The sequence below is a fragment of the Carlito syrichta genome, unplaced genomic scaffold (assembly GCF_000164805.1).
Source record: "Carlito syrichta isolate Samal-C Ts95f unplaced genomic scaffold, Tarsius_syrichta-2.0.1 Scaffold304654, whole genome shotgun sequence".
Taxonomy (NCBI): domain Eukaryota; kingdom Metazoa; phylum Chordata; class Mammalia; order Primates; family Tarsiidae; genus Carlito; species Carlito syrichta.
The window spans coordinates 217,413-236,893 of record NW_007248750.1 but is presented as its reverse complement, the minus strand read 5'-3'; the positions used below and the strand labels follow the sequence as shown (position 1 = coordinate 236,893).

The window sequence follows — 19,481 nt, the reverse complement described above, 5'->3', positions numbered from 1 at the left end:
GGCCAAACTTATGTCCCAAAGACCTTTATGCGACTTTTACTATATCTCCCCCCACCACTAGAATAATAAATTATAGTTGGTAAAGTAGTATGTGCCAGAGAAGATGAGATCAGTTTTCAAATGTCTTGGCTGGGCACAGTAGCTCAAGCTGTAATCCCAGCACTTTGGGAGGTAGAGGCGAGAGGATTGCCCAAGACCAGGAATTCGAGACCAGGCTGAGCAACATGGTGAGACCTCGTCTCTACAATAAGTCAAAAAATTAGCCGGGCATGGTAACATGCATTTATAGTTCCGGCTACTTGGAAGGCTAAGGAGGAAGGATCACCGGAGCCCAGCAGGTCAACGCTGGAGTGGCCGTGACTGTGCCACTGCACTCCAGCCCGAGACTCCAACTTAAAAAAAAAAAGGTTATGCCATAAATATTAATCTCTTTTTAAAGTCTTTTAAAAACAGATTTCTAGTAACTTAAAATCAGCATTTCTTCATCTGATCTGTAAGGAGGTCTCTCACTTCCTGAGGTAATGATGTTCTTCATGGTCACAGATTATCATATTTTTTTCACAGCTAAAATCAACTAGCACAGCATAAACATGGCAAGCAGGAGAAAAATAACAGCAATTCCACTCCCGGGTATATACTCAAAAGAACTGAAAGCATAGACTCATATACTTGTATACCAATGTTCACAGTAGCATTATTCCCAATAGTCAAAAAGTAGAAACAACCCAGGAGTCCATCAACAGATGGATTTTTAAAAAACATGACACAGGCTGGGCACAGTGGCTCAAGCCTATGTAATTCCAACACTTTGGGAGGCTGAGGTGGGAGTACTACTTGAGCCCAAGGGTTCAAGATCAACCTGGGGAACATAGTGAGCTCTCATTTCTACAAAAAAAATTAAAAAATTAGCCAGGCATGGTGGTATGTGCCTGTAGTCCCAGCTACACCAGAGGCTGAAGTAGAAGGATCACTTGGGCCAGAAGAGTAAGTCTGTGGTGAGCCGTGATTGCGCCATTGTACTCCAGCCTGGGCCAGAATCAGATCTTGATTCAAACAAACAAACAAAAAACCATGATACAGACATAAAATACAGTATTATTTCATCATTAAAAAGGAATGGAATTCTGATATGCTATAACATGGATGTACTGTAAAAACATTATGCTAAGGCAAATAAACCAGACATTTTGCAAAAAGGGCAAATATTATATGATTCCCTTATATGTGGTACCTAGAATAGGCAAATTGATAAAGACAAAGTAGAAGGAAAAGAAAAAAAAGTAAAGATGAAGGAAAAAATGTGGAGTTATTATTTGGTGGATTCAGAGATTGGGATGATAAAAAGTTCTGGAGATAAACAGTGGTGACAGTTGCATACCATTGTCAATGTACTTAATGCTACTTAAAACATGGTAAATTTTATATTATGTATATTTTATCACGCACACAAAAAATTTGTTAAAACATGGGATAAGCCAAATGGAATTAGTAACTATCCTTTATAACAGGGGTCATCAAGCTCTGTGGCACAGACAGGTACTGTTCTATGGTCTGTTAGGAACCATGTTGCACAGCAGGAAGTGAATAGAAGGTCAGGAGAGTGAGTGAAGCTTCATCTGTATTCATAGCTCCCATTAGCACCTGAACTCCATATTCTGTCAGATCAGTGGTGGCATTAGATTCTCATAGGAGCATGAACCCTATTGTGAACTGTACATGGAAGGGATCCAGGATGCATGCTATTTATGAGAATCTAACACCTGATGATCTGAGGTAGAGCTGAGGTGGTAATGCTATATAATTCATTATATATTACAACATAGTAATAATAGAAATAAAATGCACAATAAATGTAATGTGATTGAATCAGCCCAAAACAACCCCCCTACAACCCTCCCCTTCCATGGGAAAACTGTCTTCCACGAAGCCAGTTACTGATGACAAAAAGGTTGGGGTCCGATGCTACAGAAGATTAGGATATGTGAAAAGAAAGAAAATGAGAATTGGTGTACTCATAGGTCACCCACTCACTGATTCAATAAATACATACTAGCAAGCATCAGCTATCTGTCAGGAATCATACTAAGCCTTAAAAATATAAAATGACCTTAGAGTCCAGGAGGGCATACAGAAAAGTAAAGAGACAAGTATAACATCAACACAACTTAGTAATTAACTACTATGATAGGGATATATTCAGGGCACCAGAGGGCATACAGAAGTGGCACTTAATATGAAGAAGTAGGCAGAAAAGACACCTGGATGAAGGGAAGTCAAATTTAAGCTGCAACTAAAAGAATTATATTAAGAGGGCAATAAAGTATTTCAGAACCAGCAACAGCATGTTTTAAGGCCTAGCGTATCAGAAAGCATGCTGTGTTCAAGTAACTGAAAAAAAGTTTACAAGACAAAGTGGAATGTGAAATAAGGGTAAAACAGCAAAAGAGGTAGCAGAGGAAGACAGTCTAAGACTGTCAGAGAATCACTATGTGCATTAGAAAGAGGAAATGAAGAAGGCAGCCAGTAAAATGGAAAGGCACAAAAAGCATGAAAGCCAAGGGAAGACGGGTTTTTTTTTTAGTTGAAGTCTCACCCCATTGCCCAGGCTGGAATGCAGTGGCATTCTCACGGTCCCCCCAGCATCAACCTGCTGGGTTTCAGTGATCCTTCTGTCTCAGCCTTCCAAGTAGCCGGAACTACAGGTGTGTACTACCATGCCCAGCTAATTTTTTGATTTATTGTAGAGATGAGGTCTCACCAAGTTGCCCAGGCTGTTCTGGAACCCAAGAGCTCATGCAATCCACTCGCCTTGGCCTCCCAAAGTGTTGGGATTACAGGCTGAGCCACCAAGCCTGGCCGGGAAGATGGTTTTAAGAAGGAAGGCAGGGCCCAGAATATTATCTATCTTGGCACATGTTTTGTGTGCACTTGAAAAAAAATAATGTGTATTCTAATGTTGTTGGGTGAAATAAGTCTATAAATGTCAGTTTGATCAAGTTGGTTGATATTGTTCAAGTCTTCCATATCCTTAATTATTTTCTTTTTTTCTTTTTGAGTTGGAGTCTCACTCTGTTGCCCAGGCTGGAGGGCAGTGGCATGCTCCCAGCCACGCAGCCTCAACCTGCTGGGCTCCGGCGATCCTTCCGCCTCAGCCTTCCAAGTAGCTGGAACTACAGGCGCGCACTACCACGCCCGGCTAATTTTTTGATTTATTGTAGAGATGAGGTCTCGCTAAGTTGCCCAGGCGGGTCTCGAACCCATGGGCTCAGGCAATCCACTCACCTCAGCCTCCCAAAGGCTTAATTATTTTCTAATTGTACTAACAAGTGAGAAAGAGGTAATAAAATCTCTGACTGAAATTACGGATGTCTACTTCTCTTTGTAGTTCTATCAGTCTTTACTTCATGTATTTTTAGACTGTGATATTAGTATGTAAAACATTTATAATTGTTATGTCCTCCTGATTAATAGATCCCATTTTGCCATTAGGAAACAAACTACTTTATCCTTGGCAGTATTTTTTGCTCTCAAATCCTCTGGCAGATAGCGTGAGTTGGACAACTGTAAACTAGAAGAAAAGATGCAGACTGGATTCAACTACTCAGAGTAAATTCATAGGGAAAAGAAAATGGAAACTAGATGCTCAAGTCACAAGAAATGAGTGAGTGGAAAAAATGCTATAGGTGTGATAGATGATTCCTGAAGAAAAGCCCCCACTAGAGAAAAGTAACCCAGTTATTTTAATAATTCACAAAAAGGCTCAATCATAAAAATAATTCATTGAAGGCATTTTAAAATTTTTAGTGAGTCATAAAACAAAACTTTAGAATTAATTCTCACTTTAACTTGTCTACAAACATTAAGACAAGTTAATGTAATTCTAAGAATGCTAGGATGGAGATACCTGTTGCAAGGAATGATGGATCTTTATATTCTCTCCTAACAAAGTTCAAGTCACTATGGGAATAGGAATACCGTAAGACTTTCTCACCATAAAATCAAAATAGAAGTACAAGTCTTCATTTTTCAATGAGTGAATTTAACTATTTGCCTTCTACACCAAAAAAATGGGAGCAAAATGAACAAGAAAAACATCTTTCCGGAACTTGGATCCCAGAAGACAGCATTACTGAGTTTTATTTATATTGGTAGAGCAATAGTTTTGTGAGAGTTGAACCCTTCTGATAATCTGATGAAAGACAAGATCACTCTCTTCAGGAAAAGCTCATATACTCAACCTTTTGCATACAATTTCAGGGACTCACAGACCACGAAAGCCCAAGTTAATTATAATGTAAACCCTTTAAAATATAGAATGGGCGAGGTGCAGTGGCTCATGTCTGTAATTCCAGCACTTTGGGAGGCTGAGGTGGGAGGACTGGGTGAGCCCAGGAGTTTGAGACCAGCCTAGGCAACACAGTGAGACCGCATATCTACAAAAAATTTAAAATTAAAAACTGAACCAGGGATAATGGCGTGTGCCTGTATTTCCAGCTACATGGCAGGCTGAGATGTAAGATTTCCTGAGTCCAGGAGGTCGAGGCTGCGGTGAGTTGTGATCATGCCATTGCACTCCAGCCTGAGCGATGGAGTAAGATACCAACTCAAAATAAATGAATATAATAAAATATCGAATGAAGAAAAAAAATAATTAGTCCTCCAATCCAGTCACCTTTTACCAAGACAAGCTCTCTAAACATTTGATTAAATGCCATCATATGGTACAATGACTCCTTAGCAGGCTGAATGAAAAACTGTATTTTTAATGAGCTATATATTGAAAGAAAATTTACCATACTTGCTTTGAGCACATCTTGATCTGAATAATGCCATCTCAAGCAAGACCTTAATTATCAAGGCCATCCTCTTAGCAACTCTACGATCAAATACAGTCTCTACTTACTTTGCTATCCATACTCTTCACCTGTGTCTCAAGTTAATACCATTCCAGGTAAGTCAAGCAATAGTCAACCAACTGCTGAATGATGAGGGACTTGCTAATTCAACCCTTACCTGTTGCTATGCTTGGACTTTTCCCGGTCCTTCTCCTTGTCCTTCTTGTGTTCTTTGTGCCGGTGTTCTCGATCTTTGTGTTTATCTTTGTGTTTATGAGAATCTGTAATCATAAGAGATGAGTCAGTTAAGAGGAATAACAAGCTATCTTCGTGCCTACCTTAACAACATGGTCAAGCACAATGACAGTTTTCAATGGGATGGTATATGTAATACCACCTTCCAGTGAAGCTCAGACAAGGCATCCCGTTACTCTGTCTCTAAAACCAAGACAAGTTACTAACATGTGGAGTATGAGGAAATAGAAGCCAGTTTTACTGTGAAAAGAAGCCAGTCTGGCATTCTCCCTAGACTTTGTACTATTAAACCTAATCTATAAACAGGATAAATCCTAAAAACTGACACTAAAAATCAAATGGCTACCTATGAAACTCCTGAAAAATCCAAACCTCAAGAGGTATCTGTGTTAAAGTTTTAACAAGGTAAAATTTCTATGCAATAAAACAGCCCTCTATATTCATGAGTTTAGCATTGCTGATACAATTATCTGCAAATTGAAATAAAGGGGAGGGGGAATAAAATAACAATACTACAATAAAAATACAAATAAAAAATGCTGGACGTGGTGGCTCATCCCAGCACTTTGAGAGGCTGAGATAGGAGAATTGCTTGAGGTCGGTAGTTTGAGACCATCCTGGGCAACACAGTAAGACCCAATCTCTACTAAAAAAAAAAAAAAAAAAAAAATGTTAAAAGTTAGCCAGTTGTGGTGGTGCACACCTGCAGCCCTAGATACTGGGGAGGCTGAGGCAGGAAGATTGCTTGAGTCCAGGAGTTCAAGGCTACAGTGAGCTATGATGTTCCTACTGCACTCTAGCCTGGGTAGCAGTGCTAGACCCTGTCTCTAAAAAATAAACAAAATATAACAAGTATATTTGCATGGGATTTACCCTGTGTTGAGTAATTCTAAGTAATCTACAGATGATGAAATATATGGGAGAGCGTGGGAGAGTCATATGCAAATACTATGCCATTTAATAAAATTTTGGTATCCCAGGGGCGGGGGGCTCCTAGAACCAGTATCCCATAGATATCAAGAGACAACTGTGTAGACGTTTCAAAGACACAATGTGATAAATCTGACAAACATATATATATACACAGGTGCAATTCCCACTACTATCAAGATTTAGAACAAGTCCTGCACCCAGAAAGATTCCTTTGTGCCCCTCTCCAGTCAATCCCCATCTTTTACCCCCTGCACAAACCAAGCACAGATTTGATAGCACTATATGTTAGATTTGTAGGTTTCTTGAATTCCACAAAAACAAAATCACATAGGACTTACTCTTCTGTATCTGATTTCTTTCACTCAACATAACATTTGCCGGGCATAGTGGCTCGTGCCTGTAATCCCAGCACTTGAGAGGCAGAGGTGAGAGGATTGCCTGAGCCCACGGATTCAAGACCAGTCTGCACAACTTGGTGAGACTTTGTCTCTACAATAAATCAAAAAATTAGCCAGCCATGGTGGCACATGCCTGTACCTGTAGTTCCAGCTACTTGGAAGGCTGAGGTGGAAGGATCACCTGAGTCCAGCAGGTCGAGGCTGCAGTGGCCGTGATCGTGCCGCTGCACTCTAGCCTGGGTGACAGAGTGAGATTCTGACTTTAAAAAAAATCTCCAAAACATAACATTTTTGACATTCAGCCATGTTGTTTTGGACATCAGTAGTTGGTTCCATTTTACATTTTATTGCTGAGTGATATTCTGTTGTATGAATATACTGTAATGTAACCATTCACTTGATGAACATTTTTGTTGTTTCCAAGCATTGATTATTAAATCTGTACAAGCACTCATATACAAATCTTTCTGTAGACATGTTTTCATTTCTCTTAGGTATATACTTTGGAATATATGTTTAACTTTATAGAATACTGCCAAACTGTATTCCAAAGTGGTTCTACCATTATATATCTGCATCAAAAATTCACTAAAGTTCCAACTGCTATAAATTCTTAACAACATCTGGTATTATAAATCTTTAATTTTAGTCATTCTAGAAGATGGGTAGTGTGGTACCACACAGTGGTTTTAATTCACAATTTTCTGATGATTACATGTTTAATGATGAGCATTTTTTTTTCATGTGCTTACTGGTCACTCATATGCCTTCACTGGTGAAGTGTCTGCTCTAATCTTTCCAACATTAAAGAATATATTTTTGGCTGGGCTTGGTGGCTCAGCCTGTAATCCCAGCACTTTGGCCAAGGCGAGTGGATTGCCCAAGCCTGCAGGTTTCAGATCAGCCCGGGCAACTTGGCAAGTCCTCGTCTCTACAATAAAATTAAAAAATTAGCCAGACACAGTAGCATACACCTGTGGTTCTGGCTACTTGGAAGGCTGAGGCAGAAGGATTGCCTGAGTCCAGCAGGTCAATGCTGGGGTGGCCATGAGCGTGCCACTACACTCCAGCCTGGGCGATGGAGTGAGACTCCAACTCAAAAATATATATAAATAAATATATATATTTTGTCTTCTTACTACTGAGTTGTAAAAGTTCTTTATACATTCTGGATTATAAATTTTGTGATAGCTTGGTATTAGTACAGGAACAGGCATATAGACCAATGGAATAGAATTGAGATTTCAGAAGCAAAACCTCAATTTCTCAACCAACTCATCTTTGACAAAGCCTCTACCACCTACCACTGGGAAGAGGAGAACCTATTCAGTAAATGGTGCTGGGAAAACTGGCTGACCAGAAGACTCAAACAAGACCCCTATCTATCCCCATACACAAAAATTGACCCTAAATGGATCAGAGACCTAAATGTAAAACTTCAAACCATAAGAACCTTAGAAAATGCAGGACACACCCTTATGGAAATTGAAACTGGAATCCAATTCCTGAGCAATACCTGAAATGCACAGGCCATAAGAGATAAGATAGATAAGTGGGACCTCATTAAACTGACAAGCTTCTGCAAAGCCAAAGAAACCAACTATTTGTTAACTCCAGGTCTGACAAAGGCCTAACATCTTGGATCTACAAGGAACTCAAATGTGCTGAAAAGAAAAAAACAAACAACCACATTATAAAGTGGGCAAAAGATATGAACGGATACTTCTCAAAGGAAGACATCCGAGTGGTCAATAGACACATGAAGAAATGTTCAATCATCAAGGAGATGCAAATTAAAACTACACTGAGATACCACCTAACTCCAGTCAGAATGGCAATTATCAATAACTCAAAAAATAACAGATGTTGGAGAGGATGTGGTGAAAAGGGAACACTACTACACTACTGGTGGGAGTGTAAACTAGTGCAACCTCTGTGGAAAGCAGTGTGGTGATTCCTAAAAGCTGTAAATATCGACCTCCCATATGACCCTGCAATCTCCCTACTGGGAATATACCCTGAAGAACTCAAATCACTCTATCAAAAAGATACCTGCATACGAATGTTTATCGCAGCATTATTCACAATAGCGAGAACCTGGAACCAACCATGCTGTCCATCAAAAGAGGACTGGATTAAAAAAATGTGGTACATATACACGATGGAATACTATGCAGCCATAAAAAGGAACAAAATCATGAATTTCGCAGCAACCTGGATGAAACCAGCATCTATAATACTGTGTGATCTCTCATAGAAACAAAGATCTGAGTATCACATGTTCTCACTCATACAGTGGACCTTGAACATCTATCATAATACTATAAGAAAAGGACTGACAGTGGTGGGAAACCATGGGGGGGGTAGGGAGGAGAAGGAAGGTGGGACTAACAGTAGTCAATATCTGTCTGGGGATGGGGAGACACCCCTTATCAACAAGGGTGCCTGAACGATGCACATTTGTATACCTAACCCTTAACTGTACCCCACAATTTTATAATAAAAAACGTTAAAGTATACTTTACTTTTTTTGGTAATTGGCTTAAAAACAAAAGAATTTGTATGTTATTAATATAATTTCCTGTGTTGTATTTATTAGGTTTTTGATTACTTAGAAAAACTGAGCTTTAAAAAGGTTAAGGCTTTAATATCGATGTAATTTTTTGTGCTGTCTCTGAAGTCTTTGGATTATCACTGTGATTATATAAACGATTTATTTTGCAGTTAAAAAAAATTTTTGTGCTAACTATATATATATTGTGATTTTTTTTTTTAAGTGAGAAAGCAGGATTTATTGAGGACAGAAAAGCTCCCACAGTGGGAATGTATTGTGATTTTTTTCTCCTAGTCATTGTCTTGCCTTTTCATAATTTCTTAATGGTGTCTTTCAAAAAGAAGTTTAAAATGTTGATAAAGCCCATTCATCCATTTTTCTTTTGATTGCATGTTTTATGCCCTAAAAAATCTTTGTCTACCCAAAAGTCACACAGATTTTCTTTCTCTTTCTTTCTTTCTTTTTTGTTTTTAAAGACAGGTCCTCACTATGTTGCCCAGGATAGTCTCGAACTCCTGTGCTCAAGTGTTTCTTCTATTTCAGTTTCTCCAGGAGCTGGGATTACAGATGAGTGTCTCTGTCTTATGTTTTTCTAGGAGTTTTACAAAAGTAAGGGCCGTGGCTCATTTTTTATCTGTAAAGATGTCCAGTTGTTTTAACACCATTTTTTATTTTTATTTTTTAAAACTTTTAATTTTTTTAATTTTAAAGATGTGGGGCACAATTCTGAGTTAGGTATACAAATGTTCATTATGCAGGTACCCTTGTTGATGAGGTGTGCCCCCTTTCCCAAGGCAGATTCCCACTAGTGCCAATTCTGCCTCCCCGTGCCCCCCCCATTTCTGCTACTGCCAATCCATTTCTTGTAGTATTATGACAATTTTTCAAAGTCCACTTATGAGTGAGAACATGTGATACTCAGTTCTTTGTTTCTGTGAAGGATCACTCTGTATTATAGACTCTAAATCCATCCAGGTTGCTGTGAAGTTCATGACTTTATTCTTTATGGCTGTGTAATATTCCATTGTATATATGTACCACATTAAAAATCCAGTCCTCTTTTGATGGGCAGCACAGTTGGTTCCATGTTCTTGCTATTGTAACACCATTTTTTTTTTTTGCTTTTTGTGGTTGAGTTATACTTGCACTTGGAGAAGGCTGGAGTTTAGGTTTTTTTCTATGTGTGATATATAATAAAGAAATCATTTTCAAGTACTTTTTTCTTAGCCAGTTTTAAACATAGACTAATCAAATTATGTCCTGCATTCCAACTCTTTCACAGCACTTAAGTCCCTGGGTCTAAAGCAGTGTAGCCAACTTCATAAACAATAAGGCATAGACTCGGCCACAATGGAACAGATTTCAGTTACCAATTTCAAGAGGGGTCAAACTATGCTAACAATCCAGCTTCTCTCATCCCAGCCAAGGCACTCCAAGATAACTTGACTGAAGGGACACAGTAGAGGGAGAAAAGCTCAGAAGTAGAAGTTGCAGCGTTGGGTCAAGATCTCATTCTCAAAAGTTTACTAGCACTGAGGGTTTGGGCAACATACTTCTCAAAAGTTATCTCCATATGCTCTCAACTTTGTAACTTCCTATGCAGTATTCAATCCACAATCATCTAGCTTCTATTCATTACCACTACTTAATGAAATTGCTTCTCTCAAGGTCACCAGTAGTCTCCGAAGCGATATGACACTTCTTCATCATCAGCTTTTTTGAACTCTCAGCAGCATCCCACGCAAGGTTACCACTTTTTTTGAAACATTATCTTGGCTGGGATCGGTGGCTCAGCCTGTAATCCCAGCACTTTGGAAGGCCAAGGCGAGTGGATTGCCTGTGCCTGTGGGTACGAGACCCACCCGGGCAACTTGGTGAAACCTTGTCTCTGTGTGAGTGGGATGCAGGTAATTATGGAATTCCTTCCAGGTTTTCGATGTTTTTCTCTGAGGACACAGAAATGACCACTCAGTGCAGTGCTTCCTGAATTTGTCATTTTGTAGCACAACTCCAGACAATTCCAGGGGAAACTTCAGCGGTAACACAATTTTAAAAAAGATAGTCCTTTCCTCATTGAATTGCCTTGGCCTCTTTACTGAAAATCAAGTGGCCATACAATTATAGGTCTATTTCTGGCCTCTATTCTAGACTTATACAAATACACACACTATTTTGACTATGTAGCTTTTGTAAGTTTTGAAATAGGTAAGAAGAGTGCTACAACTCCATTCTTTTTCAAAATTGTTTTCAGTTATTCTACCTTTTGCATTTCTACATTAAGTTTTAGGTACAGCTGTCACTTTCTTTAAAACAAAAACCAAAAAAAGTCAGCTAAGAGTTTGTCTTCATAGGACAATTCTGAAAGAAATAGCATAAAAAATTTTGTGTCTTTTGATATATGAACACGGTATATATATATATATATATATATATATATATATATAGCTCTTCACTTATTTACGTCATTGACACTCAAACTTTTGTGTGGATCAAAATTACGCCAAGGGCCTGTTTAAATATGTAGCTTACTAGAGTCAGGTCACCCCAATGTTTAAAATGAATCAAGTGGAAAGTCCAGGTATCCAACATGTGTGTGGTAGTTTTAAAATATGTCCTACAGATTCTTTGATACTCCTCCCCTTGAGTGTAGGCTGGATTTAGTGACTCACTCCAAACAAATAGGATAAAGTGGAAATGTCAGCAGGCAACTTCTAGGTCCTTTTTACTCTCTCCTTGCTCTGGGGAAAGCCAGCTGCCACCCTGTTAGTAGACTAAAGAGTCTTAAGGAAAGGCCCGTACAGTGAGAAACTGAAGCTTCCTGCCAACAACCATGTGAACAAACCATCTTGGAAGTGGATCCTCTAGCCTCAATTAAGCCTTCCAACAACTGCAGTCCTGACAGACTGCGATCTTACAACAGACCCTAAGTCAAAAGCACTCAGCTAAACTACTCATAGATTCCCAACTCAAAGAAACTATGAGGAAATAAGTGTTTGCTGTTTTAAACTACTAAATTCTGAGGTAACGTGTTTCGCAGCAATTAATAGCTAATAATGTGTAGGCAATGTGTATGTTCATCCCATTCCTGGCTCACAGCAAAAGAAGCTATATTTGGCATAATCCATTGAGCAACTATTCTGCGCCAAGCCCTGGGGAAATAGAAATGTGCATGACCTTATCCCTAGCTATAAGAATTCTCATCCCACAGAGACAGAAAACAAAAATCATATGGCTTCAGAAGTAGGACCTGAACCCAATCTTCCATGCAGTACACAGAACCAGTGCAGTATACAGAATCTTCCAACTTCTAAAATTGTGAAGTCTACAATTTTAAAATGCTGAATCAATCCACACACGGTTAGTGGCCCGTTTCCTTGACAGCAGTATCCCATTACCTCTGCCTCAAACCAAACGCTTATGGCTATGAAGCATATATTACCTGATTCTGTTTACAGCCCAGATTCAACAAAACAAGTCTCAGAATATTAAGATCTGCTAATACGGCCTTCAGGTATGGCAAGAATTTTTTTTTTTTAATTAACCTGTGTATGATTCAACAAATACATATGAAAGAGACTGGAATATAGACATCAAAATCTTAAAAGTAGTTGAGGTGGTAAATTTATGAATAACTTGAGTATCTGTGTATATTTCATCTTGTTTTCCAATTTTTTCCTGTAGTCATTCTTAAAATTAAAAAATGTTATTTTTAAAGATTACCAGGTTTAAAAACTTATTTTGACAAATACTAGTATATGGTAAGGGAAAAGTTGCTTAAGTCACTAAAAAGTTCTAAACTTAAAGAAAAAGGAAACTAAGTAAAAGACAAATTGAAAGTAATTCCCGGTAGGTTCCAAGTAACAGTTTGCCAATACAGTTTCTTTTTTTTTTAATGCACTAAACTTCAAAATTGATTTTACAGCCAAGTCCCCAAGTCTTTCAACGCAACTGCTATCTAAAAATGAAAAACCAAAATGTCTGGCGAAAAATTTAGGGTTGTGGCTGAATAATCAATTCCACTGATACAAATAAGTGAATCCCAAGAGATGTGAAGCCCAAGTGTTCCTATTTAAAATATATTATTACATGTGCTACATGAGTTGTGACAGGTACTAAAAAGTATACTATATGGTAAGTTCTTCAAATATTTGAATGGATATTATACTATATCATATCCTATCATATTATATTTTATTCAGTACAGCTTCACATGGCAGGCTGGCACTTCTGAGGAGAAATGATAAGGAGGCAAATTTGGGTCAGTTAGTACAAAAGTAGAGCTACCCACAAGCAGAATGGGAGCCTTCTGAAAATCAAAAGCCACCTAACAGGAAAACTGTAGTGATAATCTGTACTAAGTAAACCAATAGATTAAATAATATCTAAAGATGAATGACTAAAGCACATCTAGGTAAACGATGTCTAGAATTTGCTTTAATATATCCTTGGGGGCGGGAATCAATGAGCTATCTGAAAATAGATAAAGCTAGCCTAGCAAAAGGCTGACTTATTTAAATTGGGTGATGGACACATGACAGTTCATTGTACCACTCTCTCCTTATGTGTATGCCTGAAACTTTACATAATAAAATGTTAAACATTATCTCTAAGCTTCTTCCCTTCCAATACTTTGCTTTTTTGTTATTATATGAGGGTATAGCAAAAAGACTAGCCTAGCTCCAAGAGAGGATTTGTGTTAAGAAGCAGTAAGAGATAAAGTTTAATAGACAAAATCAACCTAAGAGTCAGGGTGTTCTATTCTAAGGAGCCACTTCAAGCAGAAAAGGAACAAAATAAAAGCCATACTTATGGAAGATTAATTGAAGGGCAGAATGTGCAGAAAGGTAAAAGCAAAATAACTACCTAGAGGTTTTTGAAGCGAAAAAGTAAGAGCAAAGGGACTGAGAAGGAAGGAAAAAAATGTAAAAGCATGTGGAGGACAATGAAAGTACAACCCAGTTCTGGGAACTCACTGCTATGTAAATGCAGAGAAAAGGTCAAAGAAGACTCAAAGCCTTTGTGTCCAGTTGACTAAGAATGAGATGCTTTACAAAAACAGGAAAGCTGTGCAGAATAAAGATAGGAAGAAGGAAAAAGACTGGAGAAGTGACGAGCTTAATGGAAGTCATACTGTATCTAAAGTAACAGTGGGACATTTGACTAAAGACGGTGGTCTGAAGAAAAGTCAACGAGTGAAAAAGTAAAGCCAATAAGGGTACACAGATCTGTATCCTTCATGGTGAAAATATGTTTGTAGAGAGCATACTAATTGCCTTGAAGATTACTTTTAGTATATATTCTATTCTCTAACTGGAATTCACCTAACTGGAATTCATTGTTATTTAAAATATTTTAGAGGGGCGGGGCTCGGTGGCTCAGTCTATAATCCCAGCACTTTGGGAGGCTGAGGCCAGTGGACTGCCTGAGAACATGAGTTCGACACCAGTCCTGGCAACTTGGTGAGACCTCATCTCTACAGTCAAAAATTAGCCGGGCAGGGTAGCACATTGCCTGTAGTTACGGCTGCTAGGAAGGCTGAGGTGGAAGGATCGCTGGAGTCCAGCAGGTCAACGCTGGGGTGGCCGTGAGCATGCCACTATACTCCAGCCTGGGTGACAGAGTGAGACTCCAACTCAAAAAAAAAAAGTTTTAGAGGAAGGATCCTGCCACTTCAAGCGTCTGTTAAGTACAAAAAAAGAAGTGTGTTGAACATGACAGAGAGGAGAAATGAAGAGATGGAAACTAGTGCATGTTAAAGCATTCATTGTGAATGCAGGTCAACAAATGGCTTTTGTTAACAAATATTTGACTTGTTTAAAATGACTAAAAATCATTTAGTAAAAAACTTCCAAATGACAAAAGGAAAGTATTGCTGTCTTTTCCCATTGTAGGAACAGTTGCTGGCTAGCCTTACACAAGGACTTGAGAGTTAATGGTGTAAAAGTAAAGGAATCCCTTTTCTAGGGAACTCAGAATTATATTCTGAGGGCTCATTCAATTTACAACCATCAAATACATTTGTTAAGTCCAAAGCACCCCGCTAAAGACTCATTAGACATGGACTCTGCCCTTACAGAGTTTACAATCCAATAAGGTAATTAAGATATGATCCCAACAGCCCACTGCCAAGGCACACAAGAGAAAAGGGCAGTAATACAGCTGCCAGAACCATGCTAGGAAGGTTTATAAACACTGTTTCACTCAATTTTATTGCCACTCGTATGATAAGGAAATACCTGCATTTCACAAATATATTAATAGCTATTTTTTACTAAACGTAATCTGTGCAAGGCAGTATTACATATATCACCTCTTGCACAACTCCGGGTGGTACCGATGTCATCAAATCTAAGACACATTTTGCCTCATTTTAATATCTATAAAAATAAGGTGCCATCTAGTTGGCATAACTCCTATGGAGGGAGAATTGGCAATATCTAATAAAGTTAACTCATACACTCTCCTTCTTTTGACCCTAGCAATCCCATGGCTGGGAATTTTGCCACAAGATACACTCTGTTATCATCTACCCATTCATACAAATGTTAAGGGGCAGTACTTTTGGCCGGGCATGGTGGCTCATGCTTGTAATCCCAGCATTTTGGGATGCTAAGGCAGGAAGACTGCCTGAGCCCAGGAGTGCAGGACCAGCCTAGGCAATATAACAAGACCTCATCGCTACAAAAAATTAAAAAAAAAAAAAGTAAAAAAGTGAGGTGGGAGGATTCCTTGAGCCTAGAAGTTGAAGGCTCAGTGAGCCACAATGGTGCCACTGCACACCAGCCTAAATGACAGAGGAGAGAAAAAAAAAAAGAGAGACAGTATTTTAAAGGACAAGAGACAGGTAAAGGAGTTAGAATGCAGAATGGTAGATAAATGACAGATTAAGAAAATAGCAAAAGGGCCAAAAAAAACTGTGTCTAAGAAAGTGAGACTATTTTAAAGAATTCTAACAGAATTTCTCTATTATCAATTTTGAGAGAGATATCTGTAAATGTACCAAAGGTGTAAAAATTTTAAATAAGCATTACAGCCGGGCTTGGTGGCTCAGCCTGTAATCCCGTGCCTTGGGAGGCTGAGGTGAGTGGATTGCCTGAGCCCGTGGGTTCGAGACCTGCCTGGGCAACTTGGCAAGACCTCATCTCTACAATAAATCAAAAATTAGCCGGGCGTGGTAGTGCACGCCTGTAGTTCCAGCTACTTGGAAGGCTGAGGTGGAAGGATCGCTGGAGCCCAGCAGGTCGAGGCTGCAGTGGCCGGGAGCCGCCACTGCACTCCAGTCTGGGCGACAAAGTGAGACTCCAACTCAAAAAAAAAAAAAAAAGCTTATTACTTTTACAATAAAAAGCCAGAACATGTATATTGGTCTATGTATACATAAAGGGAGAGAAAAATAAGTCAGCAGGAAGAAAACTTTTAAAATTTTATTCTTGCTGGAATGGATTAAAATTCCTTTCCTACCCTCAAAATCTCAAATATCAAATGAATGACATTAAAGTAATAGTGTTTTTATTGCATCGTGATGATCCTATATTTAGAAACTACACAAACTTTTTATAAAGGTAGTAGACATTTCCCCAAACGTCTATACATGAAGCATGTAGGTACCATTACCCTCCACATCTGTTACATGATGGCAAAATTTTCTATTTTTCTACCCTGCTATTTTTTAGTGAGTGCAGTAAGACAATAGGATTTATCAACATTTTGGAGGAAAAAAAAAAAAAAGTAAAAAGATTTCAACTGCCTCCTTTACTTCCAAATGAAGAATATAATGAGGTAAAACAGCCTGGTCTCACCAGTGAACAAGATAAAATAAAGACCCTGGATCTAAGAGATGCAGCGAGGAGGACTCCAACATAGGCTTTCTGGAAGAAGCAGCTTGAGCTAAGTCTTACTAAAACTAAGAGAGAGGAAGGCAAAGGAAGGCAATAGGGTACGGCAGATGGTCTACCCTGCAGTAAGAAATGAGCCACAAAAGCCAACTATCTATTATTATCATTGCTGAATAATTCATCCTCTTATGATAGAACAAAATTAAGTGAGATATACACTTCTGTCAACTAGGAAATAGCAAAGTTGATTACTGTCAGGAGCATATTTTAAAAATTAAAATCGGCTGGGCATGGTGGCTCAAGCCTGTAATCCCTGCACTTTGGGAGGCCCAAGTGAGGGGACTGCCTGAGCCCACAGGATCAAGAACAGCCTGGGCAACTTGGCGAGACCTCATCTCTACAATTAATCAAAAAATTAGCCAGGTGGTAGTGCGTGCCTATAGTTCTGGCTACTTGGAAGACTAAGGCAGAAGGATTGCCTGAGCCCAGCAGGTTGACGCTGGGGTGGCTGTGAGCATGCCACTACATTCCAGTCTGGGTGACAGAGACTCTGACTGGAAAAAAAAGAAAAAAATACTAGAGTCGTGTGTATCGCTCTAAAGCCATGTGTACCAAAAGCATTTTTTTTGTTCTTTGCTTATTTTTTAAAAGTGCATACTCCTACTTGTAGCTTTAGAGTCCTAATCCTCTGCTTACATAGAAGGGAAACAAAACACCTAGGAAGAAGAAACTTCAGTATCAAATAAAAAGAAAAATTTGATCCAACTGTTAAAAAAATCCCTGAAAGTCAGCCTAATCCCAGGATGACAATTAAGCTGCAGGTATGGAAACCAAGTACAGGGTCAACCCCAAGTGACCAAATCAGTGTCAAATCAGGTATAAGAGGAAAAGTTTACTCTCCACAGGAAAACTAGATACATACACAAATTATATGGGGGGGGGGAGCCAAGTCCATAAAACACTTTGTTAAACATGTTTATCCAGCCAATGCTGGATAAAAGGCTGTCTGATTTTCTTTTCTATACCAATCCAGGAAAGAAAAGCATTTATGAAGAAGAAAGTGAAACTGTGGCCTTATACAGCTCTAATACCTTGTACCCAGAAGCCTAAAGAGCTTAATGGCTTGAAGGGATGCACTGAAAGCACCAGTTAGCATCCCTATGATGGAGCACATTTGCATTAGTTTAACTGAGGTCAGTAGGTAGCTAACAGTGTCACCAATCTTATTCTACTTAGGGTCTCTAAACTCAATTCAAGAATAAACATTTACAGTTTCTTAATCTTAAGAGAGAAAAGGCTAAGGAATCAGCCAAGAATACTGATCACCTTATTACCTATTCCATGATCTTAAAGCTTTTAGGATAATTAGATCAGGGCAGAAGATAAAAGAGTCCTTTGCTTCTTTATGAACAAAGGCAGAACCACCAGGTACACAACATTCTGGGGGGATGGATGTGGGAGCAGCTCCTCTACAATAAACCAAAAAGCTAGCCAGGCAGGGTGGTGTACGCCTGTGGTTCCAGCTACTTGGAAGGCTGAGGTGGAAGGATCACCTGAGGTCAGCAGATCAGGGCTGTGGTGGCCACAAGCGTGACACTGCACTCCAGCCTGGGTGACAATGTGAGACTCCAACTCACAAAAACAAACAAACAAACAAAAAAACAAAGGCAGAGAGCTTGCTGGTGTAAAGGAGGCACTTTGCCATATTTTGAGAGATTTAAAGCAGCTGTATGATATGATGGGCTCCTCCTTCAAAGATAGTTATCAAGTCAAGTGTGTGGAGGATGGACATGGAGTTATGTAATCAAAAGCTGTTTCCCCAAAAAAGGCACTCAAAATACAGCTTCTGTCAAAGGTAATTTCTGCTTCTCTCTGACATACAAATATATGAGCAGTGCATTAGGAAAGTGGACACTGAAACCATTTGAGTGCACACACTGGGTGAATAAATTAATTAGTTAAATAAATTTATCACCTCATTATTCAAACTCCTCTACTGGAATAACCACTTACATCTTCTCCCTAACTTTCAGACACATGGATACCACATCCCCAGATGCTGGAGTTTAAACAAAGTCAACATTTCTGCTTAACATTCTACACCTTGTATATTCTAATGCTTCTTAAAGACTGTGTCAAGTACAGATAACAAGCTGCTCTTGGGTGATAAGGACTGGCATGTAGGAGTGTGGTAAATATCAGGAGTGTGTGATTCTCCCCAAGAACTTAATGCCAAACTAAAAGCAGTCAAGAAGCCTAAGCGCTCGTCATCATTAAAAGGGGAATGGGTTGAGGAGTGAAAAGAATTCTGCCCTTCCCTTTCCCCAATACCACTGTTCAAATTCAGACTTTACCAATGTTGGTCCAGTTTCAATCCAAGAAACTCAGTCTGATCCATCTTAAATGGTGGGTGCTTTCCATTTGTAGGCCAGAAGAGTCCTTATCACTATTGTACAGAAATTCTCTCAATGAGAGCATTTCCAAAATTCCAGGGCATAGTTAATAGCCTTTCAAAATAAGCAGGACAGAGGCTGTTGCTGTCTAAAAACTCAAAGAGCTCTGGAATTTAAAAAGGAAGAAAAATATTGGGAGAATTCAGCTCTAGAAAAAATCCTTTAGAATTCAAGAATGAGAGACAAAACTAGTAACATTTCCAATTTTTAAAGCACAA

The 19,481-nt window shown here is 38.9% G+C and overlaps 1 protein-coding gene across 2 annotated transcripts in view; it reads right to left on the bottom strand.

Annotated features, from left to right (window-relative positions):
• Positions 1-19,481, bottom strand: part of TOP1 (topoisomerase (DNA) I) — a 99,549-nt gene that overhangs the window by 60,486 nt on the left and 19,582 nt on the right. For both annotated transcript variants that reach the window (XM_008060573.1, XM_008060574.1), the window contains exon 3: positions 5,014-5,116. In XM_008060573.1, the coding sequence (XP_008058764.1) occupies positions 5,014-5,116 (103 nt within the window). The remainder of the gene's footprint in view (positions 1-5,013; positions 5,117-19,481) is intronic.